This window comes from Rousettus aegyptiacus, unplaced genomic scaffold, assembly GCF_014176215.1.
Source record: "Rousettus aegyptiacus isolate mRouAeg1 unplaced genomic scaffold, mRouAeg1.p scaffold_m13_p_3, whole genome shotgun sequence".
NCBI lineage: Eukaryota > Metazoa > Chordata > Mammalia > Chiroptera > Pteropodidae > Rousettus > Rousettus aegyptiacus.
In genome coordinates this window covers 166,276,816-166,296,560 of record NW_023416306.1, presented here as the reverse complement: position 1 = coordinate 166,296,560, position 19,745 = coordinate 166,276,816, and the positions used below count along the sequence as shown (strand labels likewise).

The following is a 19,745-nucleotide window of genomic DNA, read 5'->3' as shown; positions in this document are numbered from 1 at the left end:
GCAGGAGGGGGCTCCTGGCCGGCTTTGGGAGGCGCTGTGGGACTGCCAGGCCTGCGGGAGGCGTGGCAGGCAAGCCGGCCAGCGCCCAAAGCGGGCCAAGTGCAGCCCTGCTGCCCAGCGCTCTGCCCGGCGCTCCGCCCCGCCCCCCAGCCCTGGGCTGGGGGCAGGGACCTCCGAGTGGGCTGCAGTGTCCTCAATATACTCCCTTCTTCCAGAGTGGAGAGGGGGTGCCCCTTTTGGAAAAGGCAGGCGCGCACGCACACACACACGAGTGCCCAGGAGCCCTGCCTACCTGTCTTTCTGTTCAGTGCGGTTAGGGAATTCATGCCTTCTGCCCCCTGGGCAGCCAGGGGTTTCCCGCTGCGGGGACCTCTGATGTGAGAGGAAGCAGGAAGACGTATGAAGGGGGAATCTCTGTGCTGCACCCAAAGCCACAGCCAGAGTCCCATCGGCAGAGGGGGGATGGCGGGGCCCCCAAGCTGAGACACAGATGTTGGCTGTTTTCATCTGGAGCAATGCCAACGGAGGTGACTTCTTTCTCTCTGGAAGTGGGGGCTCATTCCAAGGGTTTGCATATAGTGACATGTTCCATCCTGCGTTTGTGGTCTTAAAGTCCTGCCACACCCTCTGGCCCCCTTCGGGGTAGGAAATGAGTAAGCGCCCCACTCCCGTGCTGGCCAGTGCGGGAGGGTGGACGCCTGGCACAGGCCTCCCCGTGGGTGCCCCGTGCCCATGAATGGATAGCAGTGGGCCTGAGTGGGCCCCTTGTGTTGGGAGACAATGGGCTCTATGTGGGGGTGGGGAGAGAGGCAGGAGGCTGAGGGCCCCGCCCCCACCTCTTCCTTCTCCTCAGTGGACTCTGGGGCTGGGGACACGGAGGCAGCGAAAGAGACAGGGCCCCGAGCCCACGAAGCGAGCTCTGAAAACCCACGTCCTCGGGGTCCTCGGCGGCTGAGAGACTGAGAACCAGGGTCTCCCCCTCCTCTGAGCCTCAGCCGCCCTCCTTTGTCCTACGGGTCTATGAAACAGGTTCCGCCCCCAACAAGTGTTTTTGCAGAGCTCCTGGACCCCCTCGCCATCCTCATTAGCCAGGTAACAGAAACGGGCACTGTAGGTGAGCCGGCCGAGGCAGGGCGAGAGCGCATGCGCGGGCAGACGCCCCTCCGCACCCCAGCGCCCCGTCTGCTCGCGGCGTGTGCTCCCTCCCAGCTGTGCCCGACAGTTTCCTCGAGCCCCTTCACGTGGGCCAGAGAGAGCGCAACCAAAGGGGACCCTACACACCCTAAGGGCCAGCAGTGCTATGGCGCGGGGACCCTACACACCCTAAGGGCCAGCAGTGCCATGGCGCGGGGACCCCCTCCGCCTCTGTCCCCAGTGTCCTCAGTGCCTGAGACGCAATGACGGCGAGTACCAGGCAGTGCCATGAAGCCCGGTCGCCTTCTGCCTTCAGTTTCCCACGGTGAAGGGTGAATTATGCCCTTTGTGGTTTGGGAAGCGCATCCCCTTGAAGGACACTCTCTACCGCCCGGGGACCCCCGCCAGGCCCACACTGGGCTGAACCGTCAGCGGCCGTGATCCGCCTGGTGGGCGGGGAGCTGGGCTTCCAGAAGCAGGAAGCAGAGAGCAACTGCAGGTGCCTCCTCACCCAGCCTGATTAAGGCCAATTAAGTGTGCCCCCCAGGGTCAGCCAGGAAACCGGTCAGGCATCCCGGGCGTGAGTCACCAAAGACTTTGAAAGTTAGAAGAGACGTCCGACGGTGTCCCAGAGGCCCGCTGCGCACCGGTGATGTCCCGGACAGTGTCTGGCACTCAGTCGGGCGGCACTGAAGAAGCGGACAGCCACGTGCTGGCCTCTCAAGGTGGCCACACACAAGGTGGAGAGGCCGAGCTCCCATCTCCCCACGGATAAGCGATGTTAAAACAGAGACCATGGCTATCACGCCCTTCGTGGAAGAACCGTCGAAAGGCATCTTCCAAACCGAGGCTGTTTCCTCTGATCACATTGCCGTCCCTTTGATTCATTCATCCCTCACTGTCCCCTCCTGACAGTCACACATCTGTGCACAGCCGGCTCCATGAGGAGACGGAGTGGCAGGTTCCCGGGTCCTAAGTGGTGCGTCAAAATGGCCGTGAGAACCGTCGCAGGGCACACGTGGGCTCCTATCCTGACAGGCCCCTGGCTGTGCGGCCTCAGTCTCCCCGCTTACAAAAGGGGAGACTAGCAGCATGCCCTGGGGTCCGCGATTAGCAAATGGTGGTTGCTACTCCTGGAACCTTCAAGAATGCTGCCTTCATCGTCTCATCTGATAGTCACAAAACGCCCATGAGGAATATAGGGAGGACGTGTGTCACCGAGAGCTGTGGGCGGCCTGCCTGTCCCCACACAGTTCCTGCATGGCATGTGGCCACTGGCAGGTCCCGCAAGCCCCCCCCCGCCCCGCCCCAAGGACGTCCCTTGGTCTGTTCAGCCTCCTTGATTCCCACTCAGATGGGCGCTTCTGCAGCGACACCCCACCCTCATTCTTTTCCACAAGATGCGGGGCCTCTTAGCTTCTTTGTAGTAGATTTAGTCGGGTGCCCTCAGCTGCCTTCACCTTCTGGAAGTTTCCTCATCTGCTTCGTTCAGTCCTTGGACTCTCAGTGCCCTCTCCCCAGCTTCTCGAATGGGCTGGCTTCTCCTTCCTAGGCCCTCAGTCCGGAAGCTCTCTCCAGGCACGGGCTGGGCAGCCAGAGAGCTCGCCTCTTTGTCTCTTGTCTCTGTGGGATCGCGGCTTTGCTGCCTTGATGTCCACTGTTTTGAAAACCAGTTTTATATATTTGGTATATTTTTTGGATTTTCAGGTGTGTGGGATGTCAGACGTGGCCCCTATGACTTCATCTCTGCGGGAAGCGGAAGTCCCAAATAGAAGCTTTTACTGATGCATTTTGGGGGCTGAAAAGAAAAACTTTGATAATGTAAAACCGAGCCCAGGTAGTTCTAAATCACTCTCTCTGGTTGCCATCACTTTTATAGGGGGCAGGAGTGTTTAATGAAGACAGCAGGCAAAGCCTCGTTGAGTCCCAGGAGAGAGGGTGTTGCCACCCTTGAGACGTCATGACAGCTCCTGCCTTTCTGTCACATTTGCAGAATCTTGGCCGGGAGCGGGGGAGAGTGGCAGAGGAGACAGGGCTTGGGCAGCCTCGGGTGTGGCACTTTACACCCTGGTTGCCTCGGCTGTCCCCGGTGACCACCTGCCTCTCACAGGCGTCACCCTCCCCCTAGAACCTTAGCACGTTGTGGCTTCCTCCCCTCGGTCGTAAATGACCATCGCCCACCACATCGGCGTATCCCTCGTCTTGGAGACTGCTGGCTCCTTCAGCAAGGCAGTCAGGGCTTGGCCAGCTTTGCGATGATCCATGGGCAGCTGGCAGCAGACCTGGTAAGGGCACAGCTTACATCTAATTCATCTTTGTATTCTCAGCCCCTAGCACTCTGCCAGGTACAGAGAGTGCTCAGTAACTTCATGGATGGATGGATGAATGAATGAATGAATGACTGAGCCCCTTCATGGTGCTGTCTTCTCGAATATGACCCATCATTCTGCTCACATGATAAGCTGTCTTATTACATCTGGGAAGGACGTTCAGGCAGGGGCAGGCCTGGCCTGCGGCCCAACGATCGGGGGGTCCCAACTCTGTCCCTTGGGGAAGCTGCTTGATCCTAAACCCCAGCATTTATTCTCTTTTCTGAAATGATAACCTTTTAGGCTTTCTCCAGCTCCAACATCCCTTATCCTTTCTAATGAAAAAAGAATGATTTAAGCAAGAATGAGTAAGGATGCAGTCTCTAAACACAATAGCTGTTTTCTTGGCAAAATCCAAGATTTATACCTAGGACCGAGTTTCACCAAATACCTTGCTCTTTTCTTATCTGTTAGTATTTTTTTGCTTGGGTGGTTTCCTCACACGCATGTGGAGAGCGGTACACTGCTAAATATTCCAGGGTGCCCCGTGCAGAAGGAGGCGCCCCTCTCAAACAAGTCCCCCGCTTTCCACATGGTTTTGGAAAGAGTGAGCAAAAAGGAAGATCCCACTTCACTAAGAGTGACTGTAAATGAAAGAGGCACTCTGAAATTTAGTGTCAAATTCCAGGGGAGGTTTAGAATCCGGTCTTCTGTTTTAAGTTGGTGGCATTTCTCAACAGGGACCCTGGTGGCATTTTTCAAGGGACAGTTCTACCTTGTGTGGGTCTATTCAGGTAAGGGTAGTTGTTAACATCCGTAGCTTGCTGGGCTCACCGTGGCCACCAAAGACAGATCCCCATGTTTCCAAGTGCCCTCTGGAGGGGGTGCGGCCTGGCTGAGATGTTTTCCCAGCCATGGGAGTGTTGGGTAATATGCCGGCCATTCCGGGGGGCGGGGGGGGCGGCAGACGTGAGGGCGTCTGTGAGCTGACAGCCTGAGGTGGGATTGACAGAAACCATTTCTCTGACTCCCCGGCAGTGAAGGCTGGGCCTAGATCTGCTCTGAGGCACCTTGGGAAGACCCAGCCAAGCCAGGGACACCCCCAAATGAGGACTCCTCCGAGGGGGAGGCTTTTGTGTTGGCTGTTTCACAAAAAAAAAAAAAAAAAAGCGCTGAAGAAGTTCATCGTGAGGAAGATGAGAATCTCTTTGGATCGCCTTTCCCTTATTTTAGAGTTTATTCCTATTTTGAATTCTATATTCTACAACTCTTCAATGTTGGGTTGCTGAAGGCTGGTCTTGCCCTGGCTGAGTGGAGCCGTGTGGTTTGGTGGCATCCTTGTCCCGGCCATTTCTCAGAAAGCATTTCTGAATCAGCTTGGTCTCTGTGATGATCTGAAGTACACCCCTGGGGACCTTGCATTTTTGTTAATGGGGTTTTAAAACCTGTTCCCCGAGAAGCACATAATGGCTTCCTGGATCTCCTGACCTGGCTGCCGGATTGATAATTTAGTAGCCTGTTCCCACCCCCTTCTTTCCAACTTGCCTTGTTCCAAACAGGAGTATGAGAGGACAAACCCTTGGGAGAAAACAACATGGCATTTTCTTAGAAAGCGTCATAGGCACACCACAGGACCCAGCGAGCCTACCCTTAGGTGTTTGTCCAAGACAAATACGAACCATGACTATGCCAAGACTTGTACACAAAAGTTTAGAGTGGCTTTACTCACAAAAGCCAAAACTTGGAAACAGCCTAGGTTAGGTGGACGTCAACAGGTGGACAGATAAACTGTGGTATGTTCACACAATGAAATACTACTCGGCAATGAAAAAGGAAGGAGCTACTGAAAAGTGCAACGGCGTGGACGAATCTCAAAACCCCTTTGCTAAATCAAGGAAGCAAAGAAAAAAACACACACTGCATAGTTCCGTTTACATAAATGTCAAGAACAAGCGAATCTAATCTGGGATTTTTGAAAGTAGAATAGTGGTTGCCTTCAGGGTGGGGACTGGCCGAGAGGCCCAGGGAAACACCCTGGGATGGCGGAAATATTCTATGTCATGACAGAGGTGTGGCTTATCCTGGTGTATGCGATCGTCAACGCTGGTCAGACCGCAGGCTTAAGAGGGGCGCATTTCCCTATATGTAAATGACGCCTTGATAATTGCAACAACAATAATAATGCAGCCGTCCCTGGGAAATCGTTCGCTTATTCCCCACGTACCGTCGAGCCCCTCGAGGTGCCTGTTATTAAATGGACGCAGAGTCGAGGGCGCAGTCTCGATACTTTCATATATATTCACCTTCACGTATATTCACGTCTTGAAGACCAGCCCAAAGCTGTAGTGTCTGTATGTGTCTGTCCACCAGTCCGTCCATCCCCCGCCAACGTCCCCTCTCTCTTTTCCCCTCCCTCTCCCTCTCCTTTTCTCTGTCTCTCTGACTCTCTGTCCTCTCTCTCTCTCACCCCCCAAACCCCTGCCCCTTCCCTCTCCCTCCAGTCATATCTGGGTCTTCCAGGACCTCTGGGAAGAAACTCTGTGATGTCTGCTTTTCTCAGAAGAGTGAATTTTTTGCAAGCCTTGTCTATACCTGTGATGCGAGTCCACCCCACAGAGCCTGAGCCAAGAGGGAGGACAGGTTCATCCCAAGGACCCCATGGATTGAGTAATGACAAAAGGACCCTATAGCACCTACTGTCCGATGCTTTGTCAATGACAGACTTTTCCAAATTTCGGTCAGCCCCTGCAGGTATCACCACATGGGCCAAATCCAGGAAGGGAGACAGCGTGCCCTTCTCAAGAAATTAGCTTAAGAACTGATGTTGACAAAGCTTCCTTCCTCTCCTCCCCTCCCCCCCCCAACCCCCAGTGTCCCCGGGAGCCCTGCTTCCCACCCCCACCTTCGGAGGAAGCGGATCTAATGCCTCAACTGAGAGAAGGAGATGTTCTGTTATTTTTCATGGGAAATTAAACCTGACCTTGCTGTCAGTTAGCTCATGCCAAGGGAGGATGGATGGCCCGTGGCGCAGCGTTTAACCCCTGCTCGGAGCGTGCCGCCTGGCTGGGGGCCAGCCATGATGTCACCTGCTGCCGGAGTGGGGGTGGGGACCGCAGGACAGGTCAGAGAGCCTCCGTCTGGGCTATGGCTGGCAGCGAGGCCACCTTGGGTGTCACCTCTGACGCCGGCTGGGACCCGCTCCTCCACCAGGGGACACTCAGCCTGCGCCTTCCTGTCTCTTTCAGCTCCCAACTCTACCTCGTGCCCCGCTGAGGAAAGCTGGTGGTCAGGGCTGGTGATCGTCATCGCAGTATGCTGTGCCTCCCTGGTGTTTCTTACTGTGCTCGTCATCATCTGCTACAAAGCCATAAAAAGGTGAGCGCCCACCGGCTCGGAGCCCCGAGGGGACCCCCAGCTGGGTTCGGGGGTCCTCCGCTCACCCCCATCATATGTTTCTTTAATTATAAACGTTGTTAAGCGTATAAGAAGCTGAAAAAACGTACCGTGAATGTCCATCTACCTTCACCCTGACTCAACAGTTATCAAGGTTTGGCTAATATTTGCTACATCTCTTTTCCTTTTTAGCTTTTCCTTTGCTGAAATGTTTTAGAGTTGGTCTCAGACATTATAGCCTGGTCGTTTCTAGGGAGTTTAGTTCAGCAAGCATTTGATGAGCACCAATTACACGTCAGGCCCACTGCGGTATAAAGAGGCCCTACCTGCAGGTCGCAGGCCCTGGCTCAGGAAGTCAGTGATTCAAGGCCTGGGGGTGTAGACATAATCCTTGCAGGGCGGCTGATGGGGCCACTGGAGGGAGGTGCCATGCTGGTCTGGAGTGGGGAGGGGGTTTTTAGAGTCAGATCCGAATTCAGACGCCAGCTCCAGCTGTGTGACCAGGAGGAAATCACTTTACTGCGATGGCTGTCACTCTCCCCTTCTGTAAAATGGGAGAAACGAGAAGCAGCATCTTTACCGCCCTGAGGTGTGGTGAGCCGCCTGCTGTAAACAGTTATGTGCCCTCTGCAGTGCTCGGCACACAGTAAGTGCTCAGCAGGCACCGTACCAGCTGCTGTGGTTTCCATAGTCACAGTTCAAGGAAGAAGGATGACAGAGGAGGAGAGAGAGGTCGAGAAAGCTCAGAGAAGGTGTTCAGGGATGGCGACGCCTGAGCTGGGTTTTGATGAATGAAGAGGAGTGTTCCCGTGGGGTCATGAGCGACAGAACAGCGAACTACCCTTCGGTAACGCTCGCTGTCACTTCTGTAATTACCATCTCCTTCTGCCTGTCAAAGGTTATGAGGCCCCATCCCCCAGCTGAGTTGGGGTGAGCTCACGCGGGTGGCTACTGCTGGGGTCTGAGGAGGTGTGGGCTGTGTCCTAGGCCACAAGTTCGGCAGATGAGGCCAGGGTGTGATTGGCGCCCCCTGGAGGCACAACACGGCAGCTCTGGCTAGATCCCTTGAGTTCTAATGTTATGAAGCCTCCAGAAAATGGCCTCCCTAGCACAGGCACCTTGGGGGACAACAGAGTCAGAAGACAAAGAAAAATGTTGTAAAACACCAAAAGGTCATAGGGATTGTTAACGTATTTCTTTAAACGTTTTTAAAAATCCCAAGGTCAGAGACCATATATTCAGAGCAATCCTAACACCTAAAATATTTAACTTTCCCCTTTTAATTGGCTGTACTATGTGATTTAAATTTAATAATTCAAAAGCAGAAAGAGTAAACTATCAAGTTAAAGTCTTAAATAAGCGCACGATCGGGCACTCAGGGTGAGGAGACGTGTCAGGCCAGCAGCCCGGTGTCCTGGGGCCTGGGGCGGCAGGACGCGGGGAGGCGGGGCGCAGGCGCCGCAGCTCCTCCCAGCCCGAGCCCCTCCGCCGTCAGTGCCCAGGCTGCGAAGCAACCTCCAAACCGTAATAATGTCACCAAACCACCGGCATAAGCCCGGCCCAGCACTGCGCTCATCTCCGCAGCTCCGCGTTGCTTCCCAGGCGGCTCCATCGTACAGATGAGGAGCCCGAGGTCCGGAGGGGTTAAAGGAACTGCCTGCGGGGCCCGGCCGGCAGCGACAGAGCCAGAATCTGTACCTAGCACCGCGATGCAGAGCCGGGCCCTGACCGCAGCCCCGTATGGGTGTCGCTGGGAGTTCCGCTCTGGCACTGGGCTGAGGACAGACCTCGCTCTTCCTGTCTGCCCTTCCTTGGGGATGCCCAGAATAGGGCTTTGGTGGGGTGTGTCTGGGCCCTCTGAGGCCAGAAGGACAGGTGGACAGAAGAGCCCCCACGACCCTGTGATTCAGGGGAAGACCTGGCCCTGGAAAGTGGTCTCCCCGGGGACACGGCCAGTCCAGTTCCTAAGTGTTCTGTGGTCACCCGCTGTGTGTACAGGCTCTATAGGTACAGAGACAGGTGAGACCCGGTCTGTGCCCACAGGCTGCTCACCTGAGCGGGGCGGATATGTGAATGGCTGTTAGGAGGTAGGTAGGTGACGGCCAGCAGCCTGTCGTGGGCGCCCAGTGGGAGTCACTGGGAACCGTGACGGGGATACCACATGTGATCCGAGAGCCTGCCGCAGCGGGAGGGGGTTTTAAGAAACAGAGCAGGGGAGGCACTCCTGGCCAAGGCCCACCCTGGTGACGTGGGATACGAGGCTGGAGGGGGCCATGGGCTGGACAGGGGAGGCATTTGTCCCACCCGCTGAGCAGCTTGCCTCTGGCTCAGGAGTCACTAGGAGGTATGGAAGGGTTTGAGGAGTGTGCAAGTTCCCCCTGGGGCACTGCCAGACAGTGGGGCGCTAGTCCCCTCGAGGACCCCCGCCCCCTTTCCTCTCCCATCAGAGACAGGCAAAGCATCTTTGATAAGCTCAGGCTCTTCCAAAAGACACAATCACTTCTGCCTCTGCCCCACACGCGGAAGCATGCTGCCTGCTTCAGCCGGAGGGGGGCAAGGGGAACGCATTGGGGCGGGGCGGGGGGCGGAACGACAAACTGACATTAACAAACCTGACTGGCAGTGTTGCCTGTGGCCTGCTGAGCTTTGCTTCAGCGGGGCTGGGGGTCGCGCGGGAAGGAATGTGGGCGCACCACCCTCACCTGCCCTCAGAACAGCCAGAGGGGCCTCCTGTCCGCCCTCCATCCCCATCCACAGGCTCTGAGCTCCTGGTTCCAGGGTTCGTTAGCATTAGCGGCCTGGAAAGGCACAGAACTCACCCTAGAGGCCTCAGCGGACCCCTTCCAGAGATGTGGGCGGAGCTCCCTCTGGAGTGGGCGGGCCTCCCTCCAAGAAGGTGGACAGGGCTCCTGCCAGGGTATGGGCAGAGCTCCCTCCAAGGGTGGGGGCGGGTCCCGGGAGCAAATGGAGCTGGCGAAGCAGTCCGGGATGGCAGCAGTGGGAGCGGTTGGCACCCCTCAAACAAGGGCGAGGGGCGGTGCCACGGGAACCTGGAGGAGAACTGAGGGACTCACAAGGGGCCGATCAGCGGGAGCTGCGGCTCACTGGCCAGAGGTGCACCCCCAAGCGGGAAGCGGGGGCGAGGAGAGGCCCCAACCTCCCCCCAGGTCCTCCTTAGATAGACCGCCACCGGCGAACCAGGAAACGGGGGCGTCCAGGAGGCGCGGTCGTAGGCGTCAGCGTCTGGGGGCCCGAGTGGGGGGGCGCGGAGGACGGGGACTGCATCACAGTCCCTTTCCTGCCCTAGCACCGTGATCGGCCTGCTGCTCTGGGCCTCTGCCCGAGGTCCTCATAATCCGGAAAGGGTCATCCCAGCCCTGGAAGACAGACATTCCATGACAGGGGGCTCTGCTCAGGGGCAAGCACCCCCGGAACCCAGCTGGAAGGAGGTGGCAGAAGTTCCTTTGGGGTAGGAGAGCAAGCCCGCCACCCGGGCTGACCTCTGCTGGGTGTGTGAGAGAGCTCACGCGCACGTGCAAGCCGCTGTCTGTCTGCATTTCTCTCCAGGGCAAATGTGCAATTTCTTACTCCAGGCCAATTCTTTATGGTTAATAATTTATCTGAAACATGCCTTTTCTCTCGGGAAACAACGGCATTTCATGTTACTGTGAAACCATTCAAAGGAAAAATCAGTGATAAACCCTGCTTTTAAAAGGGAAAAAAAAAAACACTGCCCGGAGTCCCAGAGGACAGACCTAGCGATCTTGGCGAACGGCCGAGCGCAGCCTCGTGGGGCGGGCCCGCTGGGAGGATGGCGCTAGAGTCAGCTGGGGTAGGGAGGAGGCCATGATTCTGGGGATGCCGCCTTGGTTTGGCAGGGGTGGTGTGGGCCGCTGCAGGAGTGGGAGGAGACTAAGGAGCAGGCGGGGAAGCAGCACCCCTGGGCCCTCCCTGGGTGGTGACCTTGGCCGGAGGAGGCTCCAATGAGCACTTCTCACTCACACTCTGTGACCAAAACTTCATCCCCGCCACTCAAAGTCCCAATTCTGTGCAGTGCAGTGGGGTGCTCAGGGGCCTCCAGGCTGAGGGAGCCCAGAGGAGGGGCACCTCGCCGGACCTGGGGCCCGGAGAGGTCTCTTGCAAGGGGGCGCATGTTAACCAGGCCAGTGGCTGAGATGGGGCGTGGCTCACTTTGGGACTAGCCTGTGTTTGGCCCCCAAGCCCCCTGTCAACTGCTCCAAGCTGCAGAGGGTCCCCAGCCATGGGAGCCCATGAAGGTGGCATCTCGGTGGCCTCGTTGCCAGGAGCTAGCTGTCAAGGGCTTCTTTATCCACAGGCGCAGGATGCTCAGGCCCCAGAGCCCCCACCCTGGCCTCCTCCCACCCCTAGGCTGGTATGCACAGGTCTTCAGAAGCCTGGAGGTATTTGAAGATCTCAAGACTGGGAATCAAGACTCCCCCACTCCGTTCCCCGCCCAGCCCCAGGGAATTCGCCTCCCGCCCTGTTCCGGCTCTCTTTACCTGTCAAACGAGGGCCCTCCTGGTCTTAGTGCAGCCCCCTGACTCTTCGTCCTCCCATCCCGAGATGGCAGGAGGGACCACTCCCCCTAGGTCAGCCCACTGCTGAGCGGAGCACTTGGCTGGACCGGAGCCCAAGCCATGCTCGGTGCAGGGGCTTCGCTGGGGGAGCTTCGGGCACAGTCTCTGCCATCGAGGCACACTCCCCTGGGGGAGACCTGGGTGTGAATCAAACAGCACCCCTCCCTCCCCAGGGACCCCACATTACAATGGGAGGGGAGCAGCTGAAGGGAAGACCAAGGCTCTGTGAGCAAAGACAACCTCTGTCCAGGGCTAACGTGCCCCTCAGACAAGCGCTGACCAGTGTGAGCTGCTGAGATGCGGCTCCAAGATGCCCACTGCCCCGAGGGAAGGCCCACGGGTCTGCGGACCCTGAAGGGTGAAGCCAGCCACTGGCCACAGCCTTCATGCAGAGAAGCGCCCCCTCCCGGGCCCCTGCCTGGAGTCTCCCCCACGCTGCAAGCACAGGAAGAGCCCCTTGCCTCCTCTGGCCGTCTGTGGCTCAGGTCCTTCACCTTCTCCCATCGATTTGCCATTACTCCACTTGACAGCCATTTCCTTCTCATTTACAAGGTACTGGCTGAAAGACCAATAAAAGGCACAGGAACAGTTTGGCCGATCCTTCGGGCCGGTAGGGCCGTTAATTGCAGACGATAAGCAGGCGTGCAGCTCCCAGGGGGCGAGCTCAGGCCACGCGGGTGCCGCGCCGGGGCGCGCCTCAGCTTTCTGAGGTTGAGCTGCTTGTGGTAGAACGGGCGCTTCTGAACCCCCGAGTCTCTTCAGTGGCACCTTGGAACCCACTGAGTCACTGCTGGTTCATGATATTTACTGAGCACCTTCTGTGTGCTGGGGACTAGGCTAGGTGCCAGGATGTAGAGATAGACAATACTGAGTCCCTTCTCCACGCCCCACCCCACCGCCCCACCCCCACCCGCAGAGGAAGCAGATTGAGTGCACAGACCACCAGCAAATTAATCATTGAGGTGTTTTTAAAAACAATGAGGGCTGTGAGGGGGTGGGGGGACTCAGTAACAGGGAGAGAAAAAGCAGAGGGTGGCAGAGGGCTTGCTTCACCTACCCAAAGAGGGGTAGAGGGCTACACGTGCCCCGGGGCAGCGGGGAGGGTCGGGGGCTTTATGGTTAGAAAGTATGGTTAAGTCTGTATCGCCTTCTAATCCATTACCGCCTTTTAATTTAACAGACTGCCATGGGGAGCAGGAGACAAGGGTGCATGCAGGCTCTCTTTTCGGGCTCCTTAGAGCTAGTCTTTGCCTCCAACTTCCCCAGCAGAGCATTAATTAGGCTGAGGATGGGACCTGTCACATCCTTGTCAGCAGGACCCAAGAGGTCGCGCGTGGGTCCTGGCCCTCCCTGCCCAGGCCAGACGTGCCGGCAGAGGCAGCTTCTGCAGAGGCCTGAGCTGTCAGCAGACAATGCGGACTGCCTGCTGCTTGCCAGGCCCGGGCCGGAGGGCAGGTGGGAGGACCCGCCCTCGGACAAACGGGAATCCTGGACGCGGCCGAAAGAAGGCTCACCGCTTTTTCTCTTGGTTTTAGGAGTCATGCCATGTAGGGCGCTGCTCGTAGCCATCTCTGCCAGCACCAAGGTGGAAATGCCTTTCTTTGGTTTCCTGGGACCGGTCCTGGCCGGCCCCCAGCGCCGCGGAGCTCTAGGGTTGCGCATTAGGTAGGAAGTCTGCAGACTGAGGGACGAAGGCTGCTTCCCACTGACTTCGCCCCAGCAGCAGTCCCGAGAGCTAACAAATACTTACGGAACGCTTACTGTATGCCAGAGGCTCCTGTAAGTGCTCGACGTGCATTAACGTATTTAATTCCCCCAACGAGCCTATGAAACGGATACCATTATCGTGCCCGTTTTAAAGACCAGGAAACTGAGGCTCGGAGAGGTTAAGTGGCTTGCCCAAGGTCACGCGGCTAGAGAGTGGTGGAGCCAGCGTTTACTGGGCCGTGACCTCTGCCTTTCAGCACTTCCACGGTGTCACCCTGAAGTGCTGTGCTTGGTGAAAGGACCGTGTGGGGCAGGGGTGCAAGGTGGAGCCATCTCCTGCTGTAGAGCCCTGGGCTCCAGCGAGTCCCGGAGACTTCAGGAGTGGGCTGGGCCGCAGCACGGGTAGCGGAGTGGCTGGCGCTGAGCTCCCGTGAAGGAGGGGAGCGAACCGAGTCCGCTTAGCAGGGTGTCGAGGGTCTCTCCAGCCAGGCTTGCTTCCCACTAGGCCATCTGAGCCACTCTTTCCCCCAGGGAATAGAAAGGGGTGCCGTAGCCAGCAGCCTGGCTCCAGAAACCTCCTGTCTCCCATCTTCTCCTGGCAGAAGGAACCCTGCTGACTCTCTGCCTTCATCTAAAGAGGGCAGAAACTCTGCACCCCCAAGGCTTCGCCAGACCCCCTCACCTCTTCCTGTTCTGGCCTGCCAGGCCCGTCAGCCTTATCTCCCCCGCCCAGAACCCGTTACAGTAGATTCAGACTCAGCCTAACACTGCATATTGATTAGGGAGGAAGGTAGTGAGGGTTTGGGCCCAGAAATGTTTACCTGCTAATATTTTCTGGAGTCCTGCTCCTGATATCCTTCCCTCCACCCCTCGTATATTGATGATAAATTTACAAGTCTCCTTGAAGTCCATCGGGGTCCTCATGTAGGGGAACATGGATCTCACTGTAAGAAAATGCACACACACACTCCCCAGTTTCCCAGGCCATGCAAACTCACCGAGTCTAAAATCAAGCCCACCCGGCCAAGTCGGAGCTGCTCGAGGCCCCTGGAAAGGGGTGGGTGGGATGGAAGGAGGGATGAAGGGGACAGAGGGAGAAAGGCCCGGGGCAGAGGTGGGCTCAGAGTCGGTCCTTCCCATGAACCGTCATAAACAAGGCAACTCGTCTGAGCCCTGCAAACCCGGGGGTCTCGGATCCCAGAGCCTGGGATGTGCTGAGTGAAAGCAAAGTGAGACTGGCTCCTTGGAGGCCTGAGAACCCCCAGGTGCTGCGGGGACGAAGGCTTCCCAAGCTAACTGGACCACAGGCTCGTTTCGGGGCAATGCTGATGTAACAGAGAAACGTCTGGACCAGGACTTGGTAGCCGTGGTAGATGGTTCCAGGCCCCACCGTAAACCAGCTGCAGATCCTTGGGCAAGTCACTGCTCTCCCTAAGCCTCAGTTTCCCAATGAAATGAACCCCTTAACTCCAGGCCTGGCTTCTTCCGGGGACCAGAGGCATCTGTGGCTGAGAATGCCTTGCACAAAGCGTGACACGCCGTGGGGGGGAGCATTGGTTCACGCCTCGCATTTCCAGAAGAAGCCACAGTGGCTGGGCCCGACGCCCAGACCAAGGGCACTTGGGTTTCTTCGTGAGTTTTGTGAGCTGCTTCTGCTTCAAGAGAAAAGGGGAGGGTTAGCGGATTTGATCTCGGGGTGTTGTCTGAGCTGGCCTGATAATCCCACCCCATGAAACTACTGATAACCACCTCCCAGATCCTCCCTCCCTAACCTAATTCACATAGGCTTTATCCCATAGGGATCGAACTGGTCACCAAGTACTAGTCCTTCTGACACTGGGTTTGGGGAGGCTCTGGGGACATTTGAGAAGGCAGAAGTGATCAGTCCTCGGGCTTTCAATGATGACCGCAAACATTCAGTTTAGAGAAGACACAACGAAGGCCAGTTCAGGCTTAGCCCCAGCATTACTAGGGACACAGGAGGTATCAGCGACAGCCCCACGGGCTGCAGATTCCCCCAGGACACAGCAGGACTGTGGCATGGAGTTGGGCTACACAGCACTTAAGGCCTGGATCAAAAGGCTGTGGCCACTGAGGCCCAGGGCTGGGAGCTGGAGCCCTTCTGAGCCACTCAAGAGAGGAGGTGGGAGCTGGGCCAGGCCAGAAGGTACTATTACAAATTCACTTCCTCACCAAGTGAGCAAGAGCCCTCTCAAAGCTCCCTTCCCGGCCTCCCAGATTCCCTGTGTGCACGGAGGAGTGACTCTCGGGGCAGATGGCCTCTGGAAGGAGCTTCGAAGGGCTCAGCACGAAGCGTTTGGGGACCACTAGTGTGCACCCATTTAGTCTGGACATTCACCGCCATCATCTCCATCATCACCACCATCACCATCATCATCAACTACACTGTCACCGCCACCATCACCCCCGTCACCACGCCCACCATCACTGTCACCGCCACCATCACCCCCGTGAACTATGCCGTGCCCGCCACCGCCAGGACCATCGCTATCATCGCCGTGTCCGGCATCCTCACCACCACCACCTTCCCCCGCCTCACGACTGCCACCACTTCAACCCATCGTCACCGCCATCCGCGTCACCACATTTTCCACTTTCCCACGATGACACAGAGGCGAGGCCGTGGGATCCAGCAGCTGGCATCCCTCCTCTTTGAACCATCTGCACCCCAAAATTCTCATCTTCACGACCGTTTGCTCGTAATCACAGGTTTCAGTCGAAGCCTGACCGCACACCGTACTAGGCTGATCGTGCTTGTCCTGAACAATTCGAGCCTGCGGTCCCTGTTGCATTATTAGTAGCTCCCCTCTTTCCGCTGTGCCTTGGTTCCAGTGACACATTATGTGTCACCCAAGTTAAGACCACATCCAGCTTCCGATTGACCCCCACAAAGCCAGCAGTCCAAGGATGCTAACCCGGAACGGCGCCTGGTGAGCTAACTGGTCAGCGCGACCCCCTCCCCCCGCCAGGCGTGGATAACTAACGATGTCCCTCCCGTCTCCTGCCCTGCCCCCCCGCCCCTCCACCCCTCCCAGGAAACCCCTGAGAAAGGAGGAGAATGGCACCAGTGCTGCTGAGTATCCCATGACGTCCTCGGACAGCAGCAAAGGCGTGGACGTGAACAGTGCCGTGGTGTGAGCCTGCTGGCCCAAGGGGCGCCTCGGTGGCACCGGTGGTCACGAGCTGATGCTGAGCTTGTCCGGACTGCATCGCCTCGCCGGCCTCGAGCCTCCTGACGGAGAAACCATCCTCTTCCCAGCCTTGGCCTCGGTCGGCCCACAGGCAGGGGCAGCGCCGACCCCCGGCCGAGCGAGGCTCACTGCATGCCGCCCAGGGCAGCGCCGCCGTCCGCGGCTCCCACATCTCTTCCTCGTCTTGCGTTTGGTCCACTGTCCCCCAGCTACCGCCTAGAGCATGCACTCTGTCAAAGGCAGAGGGTCTGTCTGTCTGCTGGGGAGGAGGCATCCCCCTTTAGCCAAAAGAAAGGTGATCTGGGGGCCCGTCCCTCGGCAGGAAACCCCTCCTCCCGGCAGGAGGCCCTGCTGCTTCGTTGACCACGCCCTCCCGACAGGAGCCATCAGCACAGCCATGAGACGTCCCCCTTCTAAGGTGCTTCCCACACATCTGTCTGTCACCCCACCTGCGATCGTCTTCCGTGTTCAGGGCCTGCCTCCTCCCTCCTGTCCCCCGTGACACCCCAGGCCCCTGGGTCCTGCCTCCTGACTCCCCGTCACGGAGGGCTGTGAGCCTGGCCTGCAAAGGCCCCTCCTGACCGGACAGACGAAGGGGCTCGTTTACATCCAGGGGGAGCGTCTGGCCTTGCAGGGGTAGAGTGACTCGCTGAACCCTACGGCAAGGGCCCAGACAGGGCAGAGGCCACTGCATCTGCTCTCAGACTGTTCGTCTACCTGACCGTTCAGAACCGATGGATTCGTGTGAGCCAGGCCCTGCCTTTGTCCGGCAGAGGCCACGACTTGTGCCAAACTCACCGGGCCGGGCCAGTCCGCCTCCCTAATGCTCCCCTGAGGCCTAACCAGGTAGCAGACTCTCCCTAGGGTCCCCGGGCCTCCCGTCATCCCGAAGGAGGCAGCATTCCCGCACCGGCTCCCTCCAGTGTCCCCGTGGAGTCTTAGGTTCTAAAAGTGCAGAGTGATTGGCGGAAGAAGGGGAGGAGAGGGGCCTCCCGCCCTGTTTCCTGGGCGGCCAGCGGGCGCGCCATTCGGCCCATGGAGACAGTGGCCCTGTGGCTCTGCAGCGCCTGGTGGGTTGACCCCGTGATTCCCTCGGCACCCACACTCTTGCTAGGAAGGAGCCAGACACATTAAATGCTTCCACTCTGGGCGTGTAGGAACTTAACTAGGTGGACCCTGTCTGCCTCCCAAGCCACCAGTGTCATTCTCTGGAGGGTTTGGGGCCACAGGGGAGACTTTCGCACCCTGGCGAGGCTGACAGACTTAAAAACAGACCCCCATTTGGGCTGAACCTTGACACGTCCATTGTCCCAGAGTCCTTGTGCCCACATTGTTGTCCATGCACCACTGTCTTTTGGAGGGGGGGGGGCAAGGTGAGTTTCCCACGAGCCTAATCCAGGCCCTGCCCCCAGGTCGGCGGGTACAGGCTGAGTTCAAGCCCCGGGCACCTCGTCCCAGAAAGGGTTTTTCCTCTTCGCTTTTCCTTCTGTATGAGGACTTGTTTTGGGTTTGGATATAGGTTTTGCTTGCCCCAGCCTGGTGACCATGTCACAGTACTCCTGGTTGTCCTCATTTCTCTCAAGGGATACACAGCAGGGTGACAGACAAGGCAGAGGATGTGAGTCCACAGCAAGGCAGACCCCACCCCAGGGCCCTCTCCCCACTGCCTGCACCTCCTAGAGTCCCCTGCTTGTCCCCTGAGCAGATCCCAGACAGGACCCCAGTCCTAAGCACGTGCCACCTTGAGCTCAGAAGGGATGGAGGGCGCTGTCAGCCAGAGGGGACGACCTTGGCTAAGGGGTCGCGGGGTACTGGGCGTCCAGCCTGGGGAGACATCGGGTGGAGCAGGCACAGCCACCTCCCATGTGCGCTGGCCCTACCTTCCCCCAGCCTAGGTTTAAACCTAAGAGGCCCAGACCTGTCCCTGGGGACGTAGCCAGGGCTCTGTGGAAAGCTAACTTTTGAGAGTACGTTCCCCCAAATTGAGTCCGTAAAATCTCTTCTCACCCAGCCAGTGAAAATCAAGAGAAGAGCCCAGTATTTTTTTTTTTTAAAGGATTCACTCGAGAGCTGCCCCCCCCAAACCAAGAACCAGCCATTCAAGGATGCCGCGAGAGAGTCCCACTGAGTTTTTAGCTTAAGTGACGGAAGTGTCCATAAAACCACACCAGCTTGGTATCTGAGCTTAAAACTTTTACTTAAGGATTGTCTCTGCAGCCCCTAAACACAAACCGATCCTCAGACTCATTCGAACTTTGAGGCTGAGGACGAAATGAACATTCCTCCTTCTCCGCATTTTCTCAAGTAGCTATTTTTCAGCCATGTCTCCGAGTTGAGCCCAACATACAGAATCTCCCAGAGTTTCCAGGTGTTCCTTAGAAGCTTCTAAAGCAAGTTTTAGAAGACTATTAGCTGTAAAAAAAATATAAACATATTATATACAGTTATATATATATATTTAAAGAGATATCAATATATATCCAAAACTACTGCACTCCCCGAATCTGTGCAGAGCGTGATTTGAACAGCCGAGGTGTGTGTGATGACTAAAGCATGAATGTACGTTTCTGAGATCTGCCTTCTTCACAACGAGCCGAGTGTACGTTGGGAGATGGCTCCTGTTCCTTGGGGTTCTGTCTCAATGGACAGACAGACACGTCGGTGCCATCTTGCCCCCCAGGAGCCAAGGATGTCAATTTCGTGCTGAGACTTTTCCGGGGAAGCAGGGCCAGCAGCACGGGGGTGTGGGCTGTCTGTACTTACAAAGAAGGACACACCATGCCTTTTTTATTTTCAATAAAAATATCCTTATAAAGATGGCTGCCAGTTGTCATCTGTAGCAGGGGCTTGGCTCCGGGTGGGGGCAGGAAGGAGCGAGCAGGCTGAGCGTGGGGTGTGAGCCTCCCTGGAGGACCCGTGAGGAACCCAAGTCTGGGCTGGGTACCTTGCTTGCCTTGTTTCTGTATGGTTCTATCTAATACCTGAAGGCTGGCATTTATGGGGATTCTAAGGTACCAATCCTGCCTTTATGCCCCTACTCTACCACCTTGATCCCTGATTCAACTGAGAACAGGATGACCTACCGGCCTGGTTTGCCCGAGACTAGGAAGTTTTCCCAAAATATGGGATTTTCAGGGCTAAAACCTAGAAAATGCCAGGCAAATGGGACGAGCCAGTCATTCTAATCTGACGAGTGCTCACAGAAAACCTGAGGGGCCGTGGTAGAGGGAGGCGGGTTAGACGTCTGGCCAGAGTCGGGCCTCCTGCTACGCCCGTACTGCGTCTGACCTCAGCGCCTCCTCCTCCAGTCGGTCTGCAGCTCCCACCCCCACGCACCCAACCAGCTAGTCGGAGCACCCTGCCGTGTGGCCTGCCCTGTGCCCCCAGCAAAG

General features: G+C 57.2%; 1 protein-coding gene across 2 annotated transcripts in view; it reads left to right on the top strand.

Annotated features, from left to right (window-relative positions):
- PRIMA1 (proline rich membrane anchor 1) overlaps window positions 1–19,278 on the top strand; it is a 48,332-nt gene extending 29,054 nt beyond the window's left edge. The window contains exons 4-5 of one of the 2 annotated variants that reach the window (XM_016145502.2): window positions 6,689–6,818; window positions 16,198–19,277. In XM_016145502.2, coding sequence (XP_016000988.2) covers window positions 6,689–6,818; window positions 16,198–16,300 — 233 coding nt within the window. In that variant the 3' untranslated portion in view covers window positions 16,301–19,277. Of the gene's footprint in view, window positions 1–6,688; window positions 6,819–12,628; window positions 13,100–16,197 lie in introns of those variants that run through there. The other variant, XM_016145501.2, reaches the window with a different exon arrangement.
- Window positions 19,279–19,745: the final 467 nt, after the last annotated feature.